General features: G+C 44.2%; 1 protein-coding gene across 1 annotated transcript in view; it reads right to left on the minus strand.

Annotated features, from left to right (window-relative positions):
• The window catches only part of st6gal1 (ST6 beta-galactosamide alpha-2,6-sialyltranferase 1), a 33,258-nt gene extending 26,304 nt beyond the window's left edge, over positions 1-6,954 (minus strand). The window contains exons 1-2 of the mRNA XM_080549658.1: positions 6,756-6,954; positions 4,485-4,574 (exon numbers count right to left, since the gene is read on the minus strand). Coding sequence (XP_080405784.1) covers positions 4,485-4,496 — 12 coding nt within the window. The 5' untranslated portion in view covers positions 4,497-4,574; positions 6,756-6,954. The remainder of the gene's footprint in view (positions 1-4,484; positions 4,575-6,755) is intronic.
• Positions 6,955-22,754: the final 15,800 nt, after the last annotated feature.

The raw sequence follows: 22,754 nt of genomic DNA on the forward strand, positions 1-22,754 counted from the left end.
TACTGTAAGGTTATGTAACTAGACTTTCCAATAGGCGGTGGGCCGAAGCTCTCTATCTGCTTTAGTTTTTGAAAGGATCGATCTGCAGCGTTAGAGTAGTTGATTTTTTCATATAAGCTAAATGGGGTTTTTTGGAACATGTTTCCGTTTGTTGGCAGTCTATTTTCGATCGACGTTTTATGAAAACTAAACTTACGATTCATAAGTTAATAAGGAGAACGCTTGGGGCTACTATGCCGCTAACCAATCAAAACCTGTTAAAGCGTCACCTGACTTGACGTCTGCCAATGATATTCCTTCAAAATACGGAACTATGAAGTAAACAACGTATTATCTGGAAAGACGAGAAGACTGAGTTGTTTCGGATAACTTTACTGTCAAGTAATGTTTCAGGTCATACTAATTCATATCACATATTAATGAACAAGTCCATGTCATGTTGTGTCAATACAAACATGTTCTAATATGCTATTTTAGTGAAAAATCCGACCTAACGTCACCCGCGATTGTGAAGCTAATTAATTAACAAGCTAGTTATCTAACTTTAAAGGGTACAATAGCTAATTTACCTATGTCAACTATGTCCATTCTCAATCATTTCAGTAATAATTGTGCCAAATTGGGGCCAGTAACATTAACTTGTGTGTGAGTACGTTATACTGTATGTGTGTGCAAGCAAGTATGTGTGTGTTAGTCGTCTATCTGTACAGTATAGTATAGTGGATAGTGTACATAGCCTTTATTTATGTAAACCAGCTCCTTCCCTTCTTGTGATTTTTTTTTTTTAAGTTTTTTTTTTTTCCCTTTCCTAACACCAGGGGAGCCACCCCTCCTAAATTTCGTTGTTTGGTACCTGTACTGTAGCAATGACAATAAAGACCATTCATTCATTCATTCATTCAAGCATGTTTTTGATATTGTCAATCGTCTCACTTTTACGAGGTGAGCTGGTAAGACAAAACCCAACACTAAGTGTATCTTCACTTGCCTTGCCTATAATTGACGAGACTAGACAAAGATTCAAGTGTTAGAGAACATTTATAACACTAGTGTGTTTTTGCAATGCAAACACAGACACATGTCTGTACATGGTAGGTTGTTAGATTTGCATGTGCATCTCCCTTTCACACATTTTGTTTTTTTGCAGGAGCAGTATACAAGCTCTGTTTGTGCAAGGCATCCTTATTTGGCTAAATTCAAAAATTAGCTACATTTACATCCCTACAGCCTTTGTGGTCATAGAGGTCGCATGTAAATGCCTCAGTTTCCTCATACAGCTCTGTTGGCAGTTGAAAAGCTGTTCCCAACTTTTGGAAAGTAGCACAATGCTCTTTGTTGGACAGGAGTTTTTTTTACGGCCTTCACTTTTCCATTGCTGTCCGTTCGGTTTGTTAAAATGCATACAACCCTCCATAATCCATCACATCTCGTTATTTTCCCGCGGTTGCTAGGGTTAACAGACAGTCAGTTGCTAGGGTTAACAGCCAGTGTTTACATTTCAGGGTCCTAATGAAGCCGTACTCGAATTCTGATTGGTTTATCAACTAGAACGACCAGCGATGTCCCTGAGCAGACAGACAATTTCAAAATAAGTTTGTGAAAATCTCCGTCATAACTACAGCTGCCAACAAATGTTTATAGACATAAGAGAATTACTTAATATTGTATGTAAGAGATTGTGTACTCTGTAGATGGAAATGACGCACGGTCATGACAAAAAGAGGGAGATGCACACAACCAAGTAAATGATCAAAGTGTTTATTAACTAAAAGGAATAACATAAAGGATGATATGGAGTGTGTGTAATCAGTAAGGTCAGTAGTGTAGGTGAGTGGAAGTGTGTGCAGGTGTAATATTGTATGGTGCAATAACCAAAGTCAAACGGGAACCAAAAAACAAAGGTGTCAGAGAGCACACCGCCACTGGGCTTCCAGAGAGACATTAAAGACCCAGCCCAGGTGCTGCCAATAAGCCAGATGACCCCTGCCACACCCACCTCCAGTACCTGCCAGGATAGATCAAACATACAAACACAGGTAACAGGCAGAGGGTGGAGAGGGTCGTCACAAGGACATGTCGAGACCACGGACCAGGTCTAGCCCAGTCAGGGCAGGCTATGGGTCGGCAAGGTTTTCAACAAGCCAAAGTTCTCTCTGGGAAATGTTTACATTTAGAGTAAGTCAGGCAGAATAGGGAAAGGGAAGGTTTGATTTTATTTCATAATATTTTATTTTCAAACATATTATCTGACTGATTTATGATTATTTGCTATGCGGTAACCCTTTAATGCTTTAATAAAGTAATGTTTTGTTAGAATTTATTTAGAATGTAACTGTCACTTACGGTAGAATTACCCTTGTTAATTGTAAAATATTAGATTTCAGTGCGCTTCATAGGATCTAAATGGTTATTCTAGCCCCCTTTTAAATGATCTCCTTTGGGGAAAACTATACTTACCGATACATTTCTGCAACCACAACAGATAAATATTTTTAGCAAACATTTGTCCACATCCTCCCATTACTCTGTCCAGTTATATCCAAGCCAGAATGGCTAATCAAAAAATTTCCAGACCTCCAAAAGAGGCGTGAGAACAATGTAAACATTGGAAGTATGGCTATGCAAAGCCCTATTTGCACAGGACTAGTATTATCTGGTGATCTCTGGTAATTTGTAATAATTAAGGAGGTCATGTCCGTAAAAATGTCTGTAGAAATTCCACCTCAAATGACCTACCATATGCAGATTACGGAGGTCCTGTGCAAATCGGCATGTCTGTAATTTGGGGTGAGTTTGTTTTCTCCTATTTCTTTTGCTGCATATTCGAGGACTAACCAATGCTTGTTGCGCTTGTTCTTCATGAAGCGGATGTGACACAGAGCCATGACATCATATCTGGGGGAATGTCCGTAAATTCCAGTAAAACACAGACTTCGCTTACCCCTTCCACCACATGAAACACAGACATCTGGGGGGAATTTCTAAATGACAGAGGTCAACAGATAATACTAGTCCCGTGCGAATAGGGCTCAAGACTAATCACTGTGGTAAAGAATTTGCCACCTCAAATTATAATAAATATGAGTTACTGTTAAGGACAGTAAAAGTACTACAGTTGGTATGCATAAGTAGTGTATGCATTCAATATTTTGCCCAGAAGGCACTCTACAGTACCCTACTGCAGTGTTTCTCAACCCTCTCCTCGGGGCGCCCCAGCCGCTCCACATATTTGATCTGTTCCACCACCCGCTCACCTGATTCAACTAATCAAGTACAAACCTTTGTACTTGATTAGTTGAATCAGGTGAGCTGGTGGTGGAACAGATCAAATATGTGGTGCGGCTGGGGAGCCCCGAGGAGAGGGTTGAGAAACACTGCCCTACTGTACCAAATTATATCTATATCAATATATATCAATACATTACTGTGCGTTCTACAGTGCTGTACTGTTGAAATTACAGAAATTGGTTAGAGTGTATGGTACAAAAACAAGTAGATGTTTGTTTTCCTGGTTGGCCATTGGGCTTGTAGCAAGAGCACATTGATATAGATGTGGAATGGTTACCTTCAAATACACGTCATTGCTGTGCAGAAACCATCATCAGTGTTGTTGATTTAAGTGTTGATGATTCCTCTCAAAGAGGAGTGAAGGTGCAGGTGCTGATTAATCCAGCAGCTGGTTCAAATGGAGCCTTACGTAAGCTTCAAACTGCACATTTTTGGAACCATGTCAATTCTGTGATGTCCAAGTTATTTAAGATTGACTATGTTCCTAATCCATGTTTATGTTTGCTCAATGACGACTCTGATTTTGATTTAAGTATTACGCAAAAGAAAATGTTATTTGCTGGTTTCACCTCTGCAAAAAAGACTATTCTTCAACATTGGATGACACCTGATTTCTGTATGAACACTTTTTGGTTTTACTCTTTACAGAGGATTGTGAATCTTGAGTGCACAACGGCCAGATTGATTGAACAAAGCGAGGCCCTGTACAGTTGATGTGTGGAAGGCTTATTCATTGAACTTGACCAACCTGACTACTCTGTAATTTGATTTTCCATTTACTCCAATCCGGATTGTGTTATATTTCTACTATTTGGCTATGACTTGCTACACTACACTACCCCTTTTCTTTTTAGTTTTCTTTCTTTTTTCCCCCTCCTTTCCTTTCTTGTTCTGTATTGTCATTGTTATGTGTTGTTAAAAGCAATAAAAAATCTTGATCACAAAAAAAAGCTTCAAACTACAACCTAAAATCACATCTACTAGTGAAATCCCAGAGACAGTGACATCTCAATCAAAATACTTAAATTTCATTAACATTGCAAAAACAAATATTGACGATTCCAAGTTAAGCGTCAAGGTTCCAAATCAAAATCATCCAACTCGTTGAGGTGCATGCAGCAGATCGCATATGGACAGGTGGGACCTTATCGGATGCATTGATGTTATCAGGTGCAGTGGGATTGCGTGCTGCTTACCTTGTAGCCCATTGTCCCGCGTTAGCGCTGTGTTTCTGTTGTTGCTTAGTTACTGCAGTCCTCTCATCTCCCCGTGCGCCTGAGCAGCCTCTGGATAGAAGCACAGACAGACAGACAGACAGACAGATCTCAATGAAAGAAGTAATCGTAGGTTTGGTCTCAATATTGGTAGGGACACAACAACCCATTCACTCCCTGGAGCTCCCTGGAACTTAACATCATTAAGAGCTGTGTTTGGGGGAGCACCAGGCACCTGACACCCCACACCCTCTGGACCACTTAGGCTGGAGGGGCCTGCGGTGGAACAGTTTGAGGTACTTCCCACAACATGCGGGTGGGGTCTACAAAAAGGCCCAACAGTACATGATTCTCCTGAGAAGGCTGAAAGGTTTTAATGTCAGACAGGACATTTGAACAGTTGTGTACCGGGTCACTCATCGAATTAAGTCCTCACAGTCAACATTGCATCCTGGTACAAATTCCTCACAGAAAAAAATCAAGAAAAAAAATCATCAAGCATGCAACCGAAACCACCGGCACTACTCAAACCCAACTCTCAGACCTTTACAGTCACGCAGTAAAAAGAACAGCAGACTCCATCACTACTAGGGACCCTTCACACCCCCTTCACCACTCCTTTCAGCTACTGCCATCAGGCCGCCACTTCAGAGCACCTCTGGCGCCTCCGAAAAAAGAGAACTTTCATTCCTACTGCATCCATTTTAAACAAGACTGTAACTACTTAACTACCTAACTACTCAATGCAGCCTTGCACACCTGTTCTTATTTATTTATCCTACAAAATGATGTTATGTGTTATGTCGTTGTATGTGTGTCTTTCATGGGTGTATGTTTTTTATGTTGTTTGTGAGCATCCTAACCTAAGACGATTTTCTATCATGATTAGACAATAACGTTTTTTTGAATCTTGGATCTTGAATCTCGCCTCCGTGTTGATGCTCTCTCCTCCGTGTAGCCCCCTCCCTTTCAGCCAATCAAGTGCTAGCATGACAAAACTGGTCGTCTTGGAGATGTAGCCTCTTGGGAGGGGGGCACATCGGAATGATCTAATATGACTTCACTCCAAAGATGATGCGCTCCAATATTGGTAGGGACCTTTCCCTACCGTCCATATGCAAACCTACGTCCTTTCAAAGAACAAAAGTCGGACAGAGTGAGGGACGGATGGATGAAAGACGTACACACACATACATAGGCAGGCAGACATATGGGATGGATAGATACTGAAAGAGAGAGAGAGAGATAGATAGAGAGATAGATAGATAGATATATAGATAGATAGGTAGATAGATAGATAGATAGATAGATAGATAGATAGATAGATAGATAGATAGATAGATAGATAGATAGATAGATAGATAGGTAGATAGATAGATAGATAGATAGATAGATAGATAGATAGATAGGTAGATAGATAGATAGGTAGATAGATAGATAGATATATAGATAGATAGGTAGATAGATAGATAGATAGATAGATAGATAGATAGATAGATAGATAGATAGATAGATAGATAGATAGATAGATAGATAGATAGATAGATAGGTAGATAGATAGATAGATAGATAGATAGATAGATAGGTAGATAGATAGATAGATAGATAGATAGATAGATAGATAGATAGATAGATAGATAGATAGATAGGTAGATAGACAGATAGACAGATAGATAGATAGATAGATAGATAGATAGATAGATAGATAGATAGATAGATAGATAGATAGAGAGATAGGTAGATAGATAGATAGATAGATAGATAGATAGGTAGATAGATAGATAGATAGATAGATAGATAGATATATACAGTATATATAGATAGATAGGTAGGTAGATAGATAGATAGATAGATAGTTAGATAGATACTGAAAGAGAGAGAGAGAGAGATAGATAGATAGATAGATAGATAGATAGATAGATAGATAGATAGATAGATAGATAGATAGATCGATAGATAGATAGATAGATACATAGATACATAGATACATAGATACTGAAAGAGAGAGAGGGAGAGAGAGAGGTAGATAGATAGATAGATAGATAGATAGATAGATAGATAGATAGATAGATAGATAGATAGATAGATAGACAGACAGACAGACAGACAGACAGACAGACAGACAGACAGACAGACAGACAGACAGACAGACAGATAGATAGATAGATAGATAGATAGATAGATAGATAGATAGATAGATAGATAGATAGATAGATAGATAGATAGATTTTTAATTTGCGCGCAGCTACTGACCTGTCGCAGTGATGCTCCTCTCCTCCGTTGATCCACCGCAGAGACTCTTTACCTGGGCAATAAAAACAGTCACTGTCTACGGTACCCTTGGCCTACTTATTATAGCGGCCATATCCATTTGCATGCTCCGGCTTTGCAGTCCGCTCGAATACTCGCAGGTGTACATTAGATTACATTTGGTTAGTGGTGTGGTCTGGTGGTCTGGTGGTCTGGGGGTCTCGCTGCGGCAAAGCCCGGACCTCTACTCGCGTCTGCGCCGCCGTGAGAGTTCTGCGGCAGCTGCGCGCTTCACCAAGGCACGCAATGATCTATCCCTCTGCAGGAGGGGAGACAGAGAGAGGGAATTAACCAGAGATGGAGGGGGCGAGAGAGCATCCACACTGCTCCTCATGAGTAAAAAAAAATATATATATATATATATATACAAGTAGCCTAGAGAATTAATGTAATGTAATGAATGAATGAATGAATGAATGAATGAATGAATGGTCTTTATTGTCATTAATATAGTACAGGTACCATACAACGGAATTTGGGAGGGGGGGGGCTCCCCTGGTGCTAGGAAAAAAAATACTAAAAACAAGAAGGGAAAAAGAGCTGGTTTACATAAATAATCCCTACTACAGCCCACTACATTTACACGCAGCCTATAATAAGCATATATTTATTATAGGGCCAATTATAAACAACGCACAGAGCGACAGCATTGTCAGCATCATAGACAACGCACTGCATTGACAGCGTGGCCTATTTTTAGCTCATTTTCTGAAAATTAAATAAATGATCCTACGACTGGACTGATGGCCATTGCATGATCAGCTGAACAGTAAGCTCGTTTTATAATTATTGTCCCCAAAAAATGTGTCTATCATTTCCCCCTGGCCTAAAACTCTTGGTTGTTTCGTTCATTTGTCAATTTGTAACATAATGTGTGTAGCCTTTTACGTTATCGTTCAATAGGAGGAAAATATTCACATAAGACTAAGAACTGTCACAACCCTGACCGGGAATCGAACCCGGGCCGCTGGCGGGCGGGAGTCAGGAATGTGTGAGCTTACATTACGCCTTACATTAGGTGACGTTAGAATTGTAAGGTTCTATCTCCATTTTTGTCAAAATTGAGTTTTTTTACATAATCTGACCCATTAGGTGTTTATTAGTGCCTGTGTGGTGTTGTTTTTTTAAATGTTGACATTTTTTAGTTAGTAATTCATAAAATACGAAGGTTCCGTCTCACAAAACATAATGGAATGTAAAAACGTTGACGCTCAATATCTCTGAATTACCCTAGACGGAGATAGAACCTTATCATTCTAAACTCACGATTACCGTTCACTTCCATTGCCCCCATGCATTGTCTATGATGTGAGGGTCGGTGGCATATTTCCGGCCACTGGATGGTTTTGTGGCGCAAAAGGGAGTAGGAGCAGAGATATACTGTATATTGGAAAGCGCACAGCTACTGTACCTATTTACAATTTCCTTTCACTTCACACTGTGATTTTATTGTCTAAAATGTAAGTGACAAGTATGTATGTATCTGATACGTTATCTGTAATTGTTTATGTAAGTAGATACTACATGTGTACGTGTGTAGTGAAGTACAAGACAAGTAGATTATTACAGTAGCATCGCGTTCAGAGCTATAGCCTACTGTACTGATTATCGGTGAGTGTGATAACTTCAATCGTGAGTTTAGAATGATAAGGTTCTATCTCCGTTTAGAATGATAAGGTTCTATCTCCGTTTAGAATGATAAGGTTCTATCTCCGTTTAGAATGAGAAGGTTCTATCTCCGTTTAGAATGAGAAGGTTCTATCTCCGTTTAGAATGATAAGGTTCTATCTCCGTTTAGAATGATATGGTTCTATCTCCGTTTGGAATGATAAGGTTCTATCTCCGTTTAGGGCAGTTCAGAGATATTGAGCGTCAAAGTTTTTACATTCCATTATGTTTTGTGAGATGGAACCTTTGTATTTTATTAATTACTAACTCAAAAATGTCAACATTTAAAAAAATAACACCACACAGGCATTTATAAACACCTAATGGATCAGATTATGTAAAAAACTCAATTTTGACAAAAATGGAGATAGAACCTTATAATTCTAACGTCACGAGCTGTCAATAACAGTATGTGATTTTGCGAACTGTAACTAGGGCTTGCGAGTTATTCAGATACTACTGTAATGAGTCGACACAGTTCTGCACAATGATAGCCTGGCTAGCCTACACATTAGGCTACTGTACATTATAATGTTTGTCAGCTACACATTAAGCTAGATTCCAGGGGGCATTTTTGCCAATGATTATGACTGCTGCCTACAATGTTGTCATTCAATAAAGCCCCCAACAAGTGTAATTTATATTAGGATAATTAACATTGTGAGAGAAAATTATTATATGTAATAAGCTACATTTAAGAACCAAACATCATCTTGGGTTGAATGTCTGCAACGGGCTGTAGAAGATGATTTCCTGTTGTCACACAATAGAACCAGTTTCTCTACTTGTAGCTTGACATGGGCTAAGACAATAGACACATTTACATGATTACAAAGACCTGATTGCCCTACCATCTAGAGCAGTTTTGGACCTTTGTGTTGCCCCAGACCCAGTACTCTAAGACCAGACTGAACCAGTTGTGGCTATTGTGTCCCGTTTTCACCTTTGTCTCCCTGGGAGAAAGTGGGGGCCGGTTCCCCCCTAGCCTTCATCAGAATCATCTTCATCAATGTACAAGTCCACACCCATTGCTCATGATTGGTCTAAACCTCACCTGAGGGCGGACCCCTTACCTGAAGGTACCTGTTTGTATAAATACTGAGATGAAATGAATGATCTTTACTTTACGAGGAACTTTCACTGTTAAGACTTGTCTGACGTGCTTGTAAACTTCCTCCTTCTGCAGAAGAATATTAAATATATTTTCTTATACATCTTGAAACGAAACAGGCTGCCATTATTGAATAATTTACTCTAACAACATGTACATCTATACAGTTTCTTTAGTTTAGTTAGGCCTACGTTTATTTACAATGTGTTTATACTATGTAAAGTGAATGTTTTATCACATTCCATATTTGTAGGATGAGGATAAGTGTTCATGAGTTCTCTTTTTGCATGCTTTTTGAAGATGTGTTTCAAGGGTTTGGCATGTACATTACAGTATGGGTAAAAGACATTTCGAGCAGGTGTGAGTGTGTAGTGCACATGCGGAGAGCTCTAAATTACACATACAATTTAGAAAATGCCTCTTAACATGCCAAACCCTTGATTTCACAATCAGTGTGTTTAAACATGCATACGGTATTGTCTCTGATGCTTTACCTGCTCTAAAGAAGTGAAGTCAAATCTTATCAGACTGCAGCCCATGTTGAGTTCTCAAACCCTAAGCTCCACTGTTGATGTTAATGTAACCATTATACTGTTTTAAAACATACTGTTGATGTTAATGTAACCATTATACTGTTTTAAAACATACTGTTGATGTTAATGTAACCATTATACTGTTTTAAAACATACTGTTGATGTTAATCTAACCATTATACTGTTTTAAAACATACTGTTGATGTTAATCTAACCATTATACTGTTTTAAAACATACTGTTGATGTTAATGTAATCATTACACTGTTTTAAAACATAATGTTGATGTTAATGTAACCATTATACTGTTTTAAGACATATTGTTGATGTTAATGTACGGTAACCATTATACTGTTTTAAAACATACTGTTGATGTTAATGTAACCATTATACTGTTTTAAAACATACTTTGACACGTGTATGTATTGAACTCCTCACTTGATTTATTAAAAAGCACACACGCACAACTGCTAAACCATGTACATAACAAATAAACTAAACGGATTAAACCTTGGTTGTGACTTACTTGATTTAGGTCCTTTTTCTTCGGGTGTGAAGAGTAGGGCCTCCAACGAGTTTACGCCACCGGTCTCTGTCCCTTGCCACAGCAGCCGCCGCCTCCCAGGATCTTAGACCCAGCATGTCACGCTCCCTCTCGACGGTTCTTCTCCAGGTTTCTTTGGGGCGTCCCCTTTTTCTTCGTCCATCAGGGGTCCATCTGAGGGCTATGCGTTGATGGTCATCCGGGCTTTTCCTCAACACGTGGCCGATGTACTTCCATCTTCTCTTTCTGATCTGCGTGCTTACCATCTCTATACCAGCAAGTTTTCTCACTTCTTCGTTTGACACCCGTGTAGGCCAGAATATTTTCAGCATCCTTCTTAGGCATTTGTGGACAAATGTGTCTAGGCACTGTTCGTCAGCCGCTGTCATCTTCCATGTCTCACAACCATATAACAACACTGAGATTACATTTGACTGAAAGATTTTCATCTTGGTCTTCCTCCGATACTGACTGCTGTTCCACAACTTCTTTAAACGATGGTAGGCGTTCCTTGCTTTTCCTATACGAATCTTCATGTCTTCAGAAGCACCACCTGACGTTGTCATTGTTGCACCGAGATATGTGAAGGTGTTGACGTCCTTGAGATCTTTCTCATACACTGTGAAGGCTGTGCTTTTCTTGGCGTTCATCCTCATCGATTCCGTTTTGTTTGCATTGATCCTTAGCCCTGTTTGTAGACCATATTCATTCAGACGGTCAAGCTTTTGTTGTGCATGACTCCATGATTCTGCTAACAATACTATATCATCTGCATAATCTAGATCTTCTAACATTGTTATGAAGGCCCACAATTTAGAGCCAGTTAGTTTCCCCGAATCAGCCCTATTTTGCCCCTGTTATTTCCTTTATTATTTTCCATACTGTTCATGTACGTTTTCATGAAGGTGTATGTATTGTTATTGTAATTGTATAAGTTCTGTCTTAGATTTGTTTAGTATTGTGTAAGCGCCAGTTTAGTGGGCGTGGTTTTGATTGGCGTACGTGACCGGATGTATGATTGGCGTACGTGACCGGATGTATGTTCGGTTGGTGTATATATAGCGACGGAAGTGGTCTGTGGTCGGAGAGTGACGAGAGTTAGAGTGAAGAAGAAGAAGCAGAAGGAACGAGAAGTCGATCTAAGATGGCGGAGTCAGTAACACGCACACCGTGCTGAAGCTGAAGACCTGAAGAGTGATTATCGAGTTTACAACTGTGACAGAGGGCAAACCTTACAGCAGCAATTCAACATCTCTCAACAGTCCACAAGGAGAACGGGAGACTCTGAGTGTCGGAGGAGACCTGCCTTTGGCATAGACTGTTGGTGGTGAATCACTGGCTGCCCGCATCACCGCGGGAGTTCGGAGTTTAGTGGGTTAGCAGCGCTAGCCTAGTTTAGCTGTGTCCCCGTTAGCCAGCCTTGCTAGCCGCCGGCTGCTAACGTTGGACCAAGCGAGACCCAAGCTGGACAGAGCCATCGCCTTCACGAGGTGGATTGCGACCGACCGCCGACACCACCGGAGCTGACCGTGGACCACCGGACCTGAGCCATTCACACCTCGTCGTGGACTACGAAGAAGCCCCTTTCCCTTCAAGTTGCTACGTCACCCCCCCCCCTTTGTCTGCTGCCTTCCTCGAAGCACATGCGAGCTCCAACCAGGCCTCAACGCGCTCCTTTCAGTCCGGGACTCTAAGCCTTTTCAGGCCAGGTACTGCGTGTGAGTGAGTGTGTGTGTGTGGCCGGCTGGGAGGGAGTATATACGGGGAGGTATATATCATTTGTCTAAATAAATGTGTTTGTTCATCTTTGCTACATTACTGTGTGTTTAGTTGTCTGTAATGCTAATGCTAATGCTAATTCTAATGCTAATGCTAATGCTAGTACTGCTAGTCTAAAGGGTTGCTGGCGCCCCCTGCCTGTATCCTCCTACACTGCCGATTTAGCTCCGAGTTAGTTAGATAACCAGCCCTTCCTAAATTCTACAGTCCTTTAGCTACTCCCTGGTTACAATTGGTCCTTCGAGCCGGATAGGTTGTGTAGTGATAGCATGGCTGAGCGCAGCCAACCAGACAAGACAGTTACCCCCCCTTCTCCGCCCCCTGAGCCAGAGCCACGACCACAGAGAGTCCCGCGGTTGCCTCCGAGGTTACAGGAGTATGAGCTTGAGCTCGAAAGCTCACTGAGTGGTAGTGAGGAGCGCACTCCACGGGATACAGTGGTCGGAGAGGCCGAGGTGTCCGCCGGCGCGCGGGTGGCTAGCACCGAGACAGCCATCAAAGAGCACCAGCCTGAGGATGAGATGGCAGAACAGCAGGGTTTTGCCGTAGAAACGGAAGAGCAGGAAGGAGAGGCCCGGTCCGACAGCGCCTGCGGGCGGAAGAGGGAGGGCCTCAGCCTTAACGATCTGCCTCCCAGTACGGCGCGCTCGAGACCTAGCTCCTGCCGTTCAGTGGCTTCCTCCCGGTCCAGGGTTTCCGTGGGCAGTTCTGCCTCTGGGGCGGATAGCATGCACTCCAGAGGGAGTAGTGCCGCGCTGTCAGAATGTATGCGCCAACAGGCCGAGATGGCGTTAGAGCGGGAACGCCTCCAGTTCGAGCGTGAACGCCTCCAGATGGAGGGGGCGGAACGCGCGGCGGAGAGGCAGCGCCAGGAGGCGCTAGAACGTGAACGCCTCCAGATGGACGGAGCGGAACGTGCGGCGGAGAGACAGCGCCAGGAGGCGTTAGAGAGGGAACGTGCGGCGGAGAGACAGCGCCAGGAGGCATTAGAGAGGGAACGCATCCAGTTCGAGCGCGAGCGCCTCCAGATGGAGGGGGCGGAACGCGCGGCGGAGAGACAGATGGAGAGAGAGCAACTGCACGCGGAGAAGATGGACGCCATGATGCAGACCATGCGCGACGTGTGCATCAGCAGAGCTCCGTCGGCCCGTAGCTCCAGAGCATCATCCGCACGGCCCTCTCGAGTGCCATCTCCTGAACCCCCCGCCGATGGCTCCATGACCCCCGCCATGACTGTCCAACTACAGGCCCAGCTGACCACCTTGAAGGAAGAGGACCAGGGACCCGACCGCTACGCGGCCCAGAGGGAGCCAGCGTCGCTGCCCGGGAGGGGAGCCATTCCCCAAGAGCGTAGCACACCCTAGGTCCTCCAGTGAACCAGAATGCATGCAGGCCGGACACCCAGACCGTCACTCCAGCCCCGATCATCCACTACAGGATGTTTCCCCAGGTGGAGGGACCCAAGTTCCCCTTCTTCAAGGACGAGGACAGGAGCCAGTATGTGGAACTACGCATCTGCCTAGACACGCTCTTGGACGACTCCTGCTCAGAGTCCTACAAATATGCGATTCTCCTTCAGCATGTGAGGAACCCCAGAGCCCACAACATGGTTCTGGCCCATGCCTCCGCACCGACACCTTACACCAGAGCGCTCGCCGACTTGGATGCCCGCTACGGTCGTCCCTGGAACCACGCCCTTGCTGAACTGCAAGCCCTCGAACAGCAGGCCCCCATCAAGGATGAACGGGCGCTAGATGACTTCGCGCTCCGCGTGCACACCTTGGTTGGAATGCTGAAGACGCAGGGCCCAGCTGGCGCCAGCGAGATCAACAGCACCTCCAACGTAGAGCGGCTGCTCCGCAAGATCCCACGCTTCCGGCAGGAGAGGTTCCGGCGACAGCAGCGCGTTCGTAACCCCGGGAAGTTGGGTCTGAGCATGGCTGCCTTCGCGGAGTTCCTACTGGAGGAAGTGCATGACACCAACGTAGACGCCATGGGTTACGCTGAGCCGAAGAAGGAGAGGGAGAAGGGAGACCGCTGGGACAGGCCGAGCTCGAACAGAGGACGCCCAGTAGGAGTGCTGCACACGGAGGAAGAGCCTCGGAAAGAGAGGAAAGCCCGACCTGAGGGAAAGGATTCCTCTCAACCCCCTCAAAAGGGACGGAGAGGTCCACCGCCATGTCCGTACTGCACCAGCGAGCACTGGTTCAATGAGTGCAGTGACTTCAACAACCTGAGTACCGAGGCCAAGCAGAGGTGGCTCGAGGAGAACAAGAGGTGCTGGAACTGTGGGCGCGACCATCTGGCTAAGAACTGCACCTTGAGGAGAAAGTGCAACCGCTGTGAGGAGGTCCACCTCAACATCCTACACGAGGTCTCCCTCGCCAGGTCCACGGAGGGCACCAGAAGCCCTAGGTCCGGTAGCGCACCGGAAGAGGAAACACCTGTCTACTACCTAGACCCAACCCAGAGCAGCGGCTCCAAGGTCCTACTGAAGGTGGTGAAGGTCCGACTTCACCACAACAACGCTGTGTACGACACGTACGCCGTTCTAGACGACGGGTCGGAACGGACCATCCTTCTCCAGGGGGCAGTGCGCCAGTTGGGGCTCCAAGGGACTGAGGAGAAGCTGACTCTGCGCACGATACGTCGCGACCTTAAAGAGGTCACCGGGGCGAGAATCAACTTCTCTATCTCCCCGGCGGGGCGGCCGTCGGACAGATATCGGCTTCGGAATGTCTTCACCGCAGACCAGCTAGCGCTCTCCCGCTACGACTACCCCCTGGAGAGATTACGCGCAAGATATTCCCACCTACGGCGAGTAGACCTACATCCGATAGAAGGAGCGGAGCCAACCCTTCTCATCGGCTCGGACAACGCTGCACTGATCGTGTCGCTCCGTCCTCCGCTGAGAGGACCACGAGGCTGCCCGATGGCTGTTAAGACTGCGCTTGGGTGGGCCCTCCAAGGCGCTACCGAGTGGAGAGATAGCGACGGGAGAGCTACGTCATCCCTCCATGTCCGAACCGAAGAAGTGCAGACCATTGGCGCCCAACGTGGGGCTATTCCTGAAGACCCTTACTCTGAATCTGCCAATAGAAGAGGCTTCATCAAAGAAGATGCGAAGCACAGGGCTTTCCCTAAGGGGCAACCTGATGAGCTAGCCTACTCAGAATCTGACCCTCATCGGCGGACTCGTGACAGGGATCCAAATGGGAGGGGCTATTCAAAGGAGGCACTCTGGCCAGCAGCTGGGGAATGGGGGGCAGACAAGAATAGGTTCACAGTGCCAATGGAAGAGGGTGGTCAACACAGTAGAGACCATTTGTTAGACCTAGTTAAGGCCATTCGTCAGGAGGGAAGGGGAAAGAGCTTCGAGGCCAGCAGAGCACCCCCTCAGAGGCCAGCAACGGTCAGCAGAGCACCCCTTCAGAGGCCAGCAGAGGCCAGCAGAGCACCCCTTCAGAGGCCAGCAGAGAGCAGCAGAGTGAGGTCTGAGATCCCAGAACCTTTCAGACAAGTTCTGTCTGGGGCCACAGTTAGTAACAAGTACCCTGAGAAGAGGAAGGAGAAGAGCCGGTTCTCTGATGCCACAGACCAGGAGATGGATGTGGTTAAAATAATACGTGTTGATGACTCTAATAGACCACGGCAGGAAACCTTTGCCAAGCCACAGGGTGTCTACCAGGGGACAAGCTCCAGAGCTGAGATGACACGGACACAGACTCCAGACACAGGCAATGTTTTGGATGTGTTGAACAACATACAAATTGAGAATGTGGAAGAGGCCAACTTCCTGAAGGACAAGCTGTGTCCTCTTCTGAAAGAGTTCCAAGCCAACAAATCAGAGAAGGTTGAGCACAAAAGCCAAGGTCCAACAGTTGTCTCCAAAGACTACAGTCACATGAGCAAGGGCCACCTGGAATCTACTAGAGACCAATACGAAAGAAACTTCAGCCAAGTACAAGAGGAGAGACATTATGAAAGCCAACCCAGGCGATCACCGAAACTCTACTCCCCAGAAACTACACAGGGTCTCTACAGAGAGAGACCCAGAGATGCAGAGGAGCAATTGGAGAAGCACCGCCATGCAAGTCGTTCTGAACCCAGAGGTTCAAGGAGAAACCATTATGAAGAGGTCTTTGGACAGGTTGACAGGTACCCACCATCCCATGCCTGGCAGGAAGAGCCATTGAAGTATCCGGAGAGGTCCCAAGGGTCCATGTACCCAGATGACTATCCACCTGCTGTGGATGAGTTTTATGACCCTTACCAACCTACACCCCCCACTCGAAGGGAGTGGGGATATGGGATGCCCCCTGGCCCTCAGACCTCCACTAGCCTAGACACTATCACCTCATACCTCACGCTGCTAGAGCAGCCTAGCCAGTGTGCCTTCCATAGTTAAATGAAACCGAGGGTTTCATGGGGCGGCTGTTATGAAGGCCCACAATTTAGAGCCAGTTAGTTTCCCCGAATCAGCCCTATTTTGCCCCTGTTATTTCCTTTATTATTTTCCATACTGTTCATGTACGTTTTCATGAAGGTGTATGTATTGTTATTGTAATTGTATAAGTTCTGTCTTAGATTTGTTTAGTATTGTGTAAGCGCCAGTTTAGTGGGCGTGGTTTTGATTGGCGTACGTGACCGGATGTATGATTGGCGTACGTGACCGGATGTATGTTCGGTTGGTGTATATATAGCGACGGAAGTGGTCTGTGGTCAGAGAGTGACGAGAGTTAGAGTGAAGAAGAAGAAGCAGAAGGAACGAGAAGTCGATCTAAGATGGCGGAGTCAGTAACACGCACACCGTGCTGAAGCTGAAGACCTGAAGAGTGATTATCGAGTTTACAACTGTGACAGAGGACAAACCTTACAGCAGCAATTCAACATCTCTCAACAGTCCACAAGGAGAACGGGAGACTCTGAGTGTCGGAGGAGACCTGCCTTTGGCATAGACTGTTGGTGGTGAATCACTGGCTGCCCGCATCACCGCGGGAGTTCGGAGTTTAGTGGGTTAGCAGCGCTAGCCTAGTTTAGCTGTGTCCCCGTTAGCCAGCCTTGCTAGCCGCCGGCTGCTAACGTTGGACCAAGCGAGACCCAAGCTGGACAGAGCCGTCGCCTTCACGAGGTGGATTGCGACCGACCGCCGACACCACCGGAGCTGACCGTGGACCACCGGACCTGAGCCATTCACACCTCGTCGTGGACTACGAAGAAGCCCCTTTCCCTTCAAGTTGCTACGTCACCCCCCCCCCCTTTGTCTGCTGCCTTCCTCGAAGCACATGCGAGCTCCAACCAGGCCTCAACGCGCTCCTTTCAGTCCGGGACTCTAAGCCTTTTCAGGCCAGGTACTGCGTGTGAGTGAGTGTGTGTGTGTGGCCGGCTGGGAGGGAGTATATACGGGGAGGTATATATCATTTGTCTAAATAAATGTGTTTGTTCATCTTTGCTACATTACTGTGTGTTTAGTTGTCTGTAATGCTAATGCTAATGCTAATTCTAATGCTAATGCTAATGCTAGTACTGCTAGTCTAAAGGGTTGCTGGCGCCCCCTGCCTGTATCCTCCTACACTGCCGATTTAGCTCCGAGTTAGTTAGATAACCAGCCCTTCCTAAATTCTACAGTCCTTTAGCTACTCCCTGGTTACAAACATGTTCATCATTTGCCACCTGATCCCTGTCTTTCCTCCACTCAGTGTTCTCCTCATTATCCAGTCTACAACTAGTAGGAACAAAAAGCCTGACATCACGCAGCCTTGTTTCACACCTGACTTTACCTCAAACCACTGAGACTTCCTGCTGCCATGCAGTACTGCCACCTTGCAATTCTTGTAGAATGCCTTAACCATTGCAATAAACTTGTCTGGTATTCCATATGCCTTCATGATCTTCCATAGGGTGTCCCTGCTAATAGAGTCAAAGGCTTTCTCATAATCTACAAAAATGAGGTAGAGGCTAGAATTCCATTCAAGTGATTGCTCTATGATATTGCGGAGGATAAATATCTGTTCTGCTGTGCCTCTGTTCTTCCTAAAGCCAGCTTGCTCCTTCCTAAGCCTTTCATCCACTCCATCTCTCAGTCTTCTTACAATACATCTTCCTAGAAGCTTTGCTGGTATTGACATCAAGGTGAGTCCTCTCCAGTTTCCACACTTGGCAAGGTCTCCCTTCTTTGGTAACTTTACAATGAGACCATCTTTCCAATCTTCAGGGACTTCTTCAGTTTCCCAAGCCAACCTGAATATCTTCTCAAGTTCCTTGACTGTGACAGCCTTGTAAGCTTTCAGAACTTCTGCTGTGATGTTGTCCGATCCAGGTGCCTTGTTGTTTAACAGGTCATCCAGTGCGCTCCTAATCTCCTCACTGGAGATGCAATCACTGCAGACAAGAATCTCTTCAACTCCATCGGAGTTGGTTGTATCGAACTAAAACAAAAGTTGCATATTTAAAACAATTTGCAACAGTGTTACAACATGAATTAACAATATCATTGTAAATAATAACTAACAAAAAAGTACAATATACTGCAATACACAGGAAGATTCTGTGTGTGTGTGTGTGTGTGTGTGTGTGTGTGTGTGTGTGTGTGTGTGTGTGTGTGTGTACAGTCTCTTTCCCTTCTAAGGTGCCACACTGATCAGGACCCTGGCGACAGCCCCATGGCCATCCAGCTCCATCGTCATCCAGATGCTCTGACGGGGCCAGCAGAGCTGAGCGGAGGGAGAGAGGCTGCAGGCTGTGATGGAGGAGCATGGTGTGGCAGTGCTACATGACCCCAAAAAAATATAGGAAACACATGTTAAATCAAAAAGGAGCTGTGCATAGACTTCAGTTCAAAAACATGCCAGAGAGTATGTCACTCCTTGAGGCAGCACTGTGTCCTGCTCTGCTCTGGTAGGGGCAGGGTGCCTCACATGTAAAGTAGGATCTAAGGTAATAGGATGCAAAAGTCAATAGTTTGTTAAATATCCCAGTACCAACATTTACGGATGACTTTCAATCAAAATAACAGACTTGGCTGAAACCGATTCCTTAGAATTAGGTAAATACTATGTTATAGTATATATAATACTATGTTATAGTAAATACTTTCAGTTATTCATTCAACATACTGTATTCCCACATGGCAGGTTCTAGGCTAGGCCTATAAGGATGGGGCCTAGGCAAGCAGCTGAGGAGGTATCGGCAGCAGGACCTTCACTAAAGCTGAAGGAGCAGGTAACATGAAACTTCACACAACTGGACATCACTTTGACAGTGAATAAAGATGGGACACACAGTACTGTATGCACATGTATTAACCTTGCAAAGGAGACGCAGTCACATTGGATTCATCATCCTCAGCTGGTCTCAAGAGTGTAACTGAAGCAGTCAGTCAGTTTGCTCCTCACTGTAAAAGAAAATAAAGTGTTATTCTCTCCCTCACTAACGCCTGGCTTATTCATCTTGCTTGTAAATGGGTTATGGCCACATTCTGTCATTACCTGTTATTGTCTGTCAAGCTGATTTGAACATTAATAAGACTCAGTATGTCTACTCTGATCATGTGAATGTCTCATGAGAATTACTATGGTATATAGGCTATTGTTATGAATGAACATTTAGTTCAATGTTCACCTCTTTAAAGCAGGTAAAGCATACAATACCGTATGCATGTTTAAACATTGATTGTGACATCAAGGGTTTGGTATGTTAACAGGCATTTTCTAAATTATATGGGTGTCATTTTGAGCTCTCCACATGTACACTACATACTCACACCTGCTCACCTGCTCAAAATGTATCTTTTGCCCATACTGTAATGTACATGCCAAACCCTTCAAACACATCGTCAAAAAGCATGCAAAAAGAGAACTCATGTGAACACTTATCCTCCTCCTACAAATAGATACAATATGGAATGTAATAAAACATACAATTACACATGTACTGTACAGAGCATAAATGCATTGTAAATACATGTAGCTAACTAAACTTGTAAATAAAGAAACAATATATATTTACACTTAATTGCCCTATAATATAAATTACACTTGTTGGGGGCTTTATTGAATGACAACATTGGCAGGCAGCAGTCATATCATTGGCTAAAATGCATGTAGCATCTACTGTAATAATCTACTATACTACACACTACTGTTGATGGAGGATCTACTTAGACATATGATTACAGATAATGTTTGTGACTTGCCTTTTTACCAAATGAAGAAAATAACCTTGTAGAAGGAAATTGTGGAACTTGTCCGAAGATGTACAGTAACCTAAGCTGTTTCTGAAGTTGTGACGTGACGTCACTGCTCCAGCCGGTGCGCCACAAAACCATCCAGTGGCCGGAAATATATGACACTGGTCTAAAGCTACCGTACACAATGAATGGGGCAATGCAAGTGAACGAGATCTATAAAGCTACCATAGACAATGAATGGGGCCAATGCAAGTGAACGGTAGCGTTAACAGCCCAACTCTCGATTACAATCTCTACATAGACTACTGATGTGAGAAATAAACAGCAACATCGTTTAATAATATACAAATTGTTCATATATAAAATTGTTCCCATGCTGTCTCAGACCTCGTGGCGCAACGGTAGCGCGTCTGACTCCAGATCAGAAGGTTGCGTGTTCAAATCACGTCGGGGTCAATCCTTTTTTTACTGGCTTTGTATTTTATCACTAGAGAAGAGGAGATTTCTAGAGATACTATCTTTCACTGATTGAGTAATCGTCTATTCAATTTGGAAACAATTTGATGTCCAGCCATAGTCATGGGGCCGGCCACTCCAGGATTAGGTAGACAGGCCTTTTCTAAGAGCACCCTTGGACCCAGGCTCAGAAATCTTCCAAACAAAGTGCCAAAACTAGCCATTGTAACCATTACCATGGCATTTCCTTACCACAGCTGGACCGTTACCATGTTTCCTTTCCTTCCATGTGTTGGTTTCTATCCTGACAGAGCACTGCAACATAGATAGAAGATAGCCACATTTGCATGGCAAGATTGCATGTTGCTATGGTTATTTCAGTTAACACAGGGCTTCGGTGCACAACTGTAAATTGTTAGTCCTAAGGTTAACACTAAGCCTATTCTTGGCCCTGCCTGAGTTGAGGATAGCCCTATATTTTTCAGGCCACAGAGGTGCCCTTAGCCATTACCTGGGAGCATTCATGTTGTTTGGAGTTTACAACCTTAAATCAGTTGAATGCTCCAAACTCAGAGGTGCAATATCACAGGTAGGAATTCTGAGTAGATCATGAGTGTACCATACACTATGTGTCCCAAATTACCTCTCGGGTTCAATGAGGGGTCGAAACAACAGAAATCTGTCGATCATTATTGAATGAAATAAAATGCAATTGAATGTGGGACTACACATCATGTGATGTAAATAAACCACCTACAGTGTATGATAACATGAAATATTTACATCAAGAGAAATGGGCAATTCTCTACTAGTGTTTATGTTAAAGGTCTTCTTTGTAAACATGGGAACATGTGTAGTTGAAGTCACTGCCCTATTCTCAGTCATATGATGATCATTAATCATTAATCATTCATTTAAATTAATCCTAGACAATGACGTGACTACCTACGGTAGAGTTTATTGTTATGTTATGGTTGCAATTAGATTTGATTATTTTGCTTACTGACTTCCTTGTGCTCACATTGAGAATCAGCATTTATATTTAGGTTGTACTTTTTTCTCTAAAACCATACAACTCAAGATGGTTTTATAATTGACAATATAAAATGATGCCATATTGACATAAATCATTTATATAATTTATTTATAAAATGGTGACACGGTCGCGCAAATCGAAAACCTACTTTTTCTTTTAGATAAGAAGGAGAGAATACCTGTCTGTAGTTGTGGACAGAAGACGGGTCAAGGGTCGGTTTCTTGAGAAGAGGCTTGACTCTGGCTGTCTTGAAGGCAGCCGGGACAGAGGAGTTGATTACGGTGGTAAAGAAAGGAAGGAGGTCTTAGATTAGAGAAGCGGGGAGGGGATGGGATGGAGAGGACAGCTGGCTGCCTGCTTAGATGTGATCAGTTTTAGAATATCATCAGGGGAGAGGGGGGAAAGAGATGATGAGCCAGAGACCAAGTGTAGTGCAAGAGGGTCTGGGAGGGGTGGTAGCAGTGTTGGTGCAAGGTGGAGAGAAGGAGCTGCTAATTATGAATACTGATGAATATTTTATTTTTTAATATTTTCTGATTCTGTAATTTATTCTCTATTTTCATTGTAAATTGTTACAATGAAATGTGCCGCTGCCTGTCTTGGCTAGGACGCTCTTGAAAAATAGATT

The sequence above is a fragment of the Nansenia antarctica genome (assembly GCF_963989245.1).
Source record: "Nansenia antarctica genome assembly, chromosome: 20".
Taxonomy (NCBI): Eukaryota; Metazoa; Chordata; class Actinopteri; order Argentiniformes; family Microstomatidae; genus Nansenia; species Nansenia antarctica.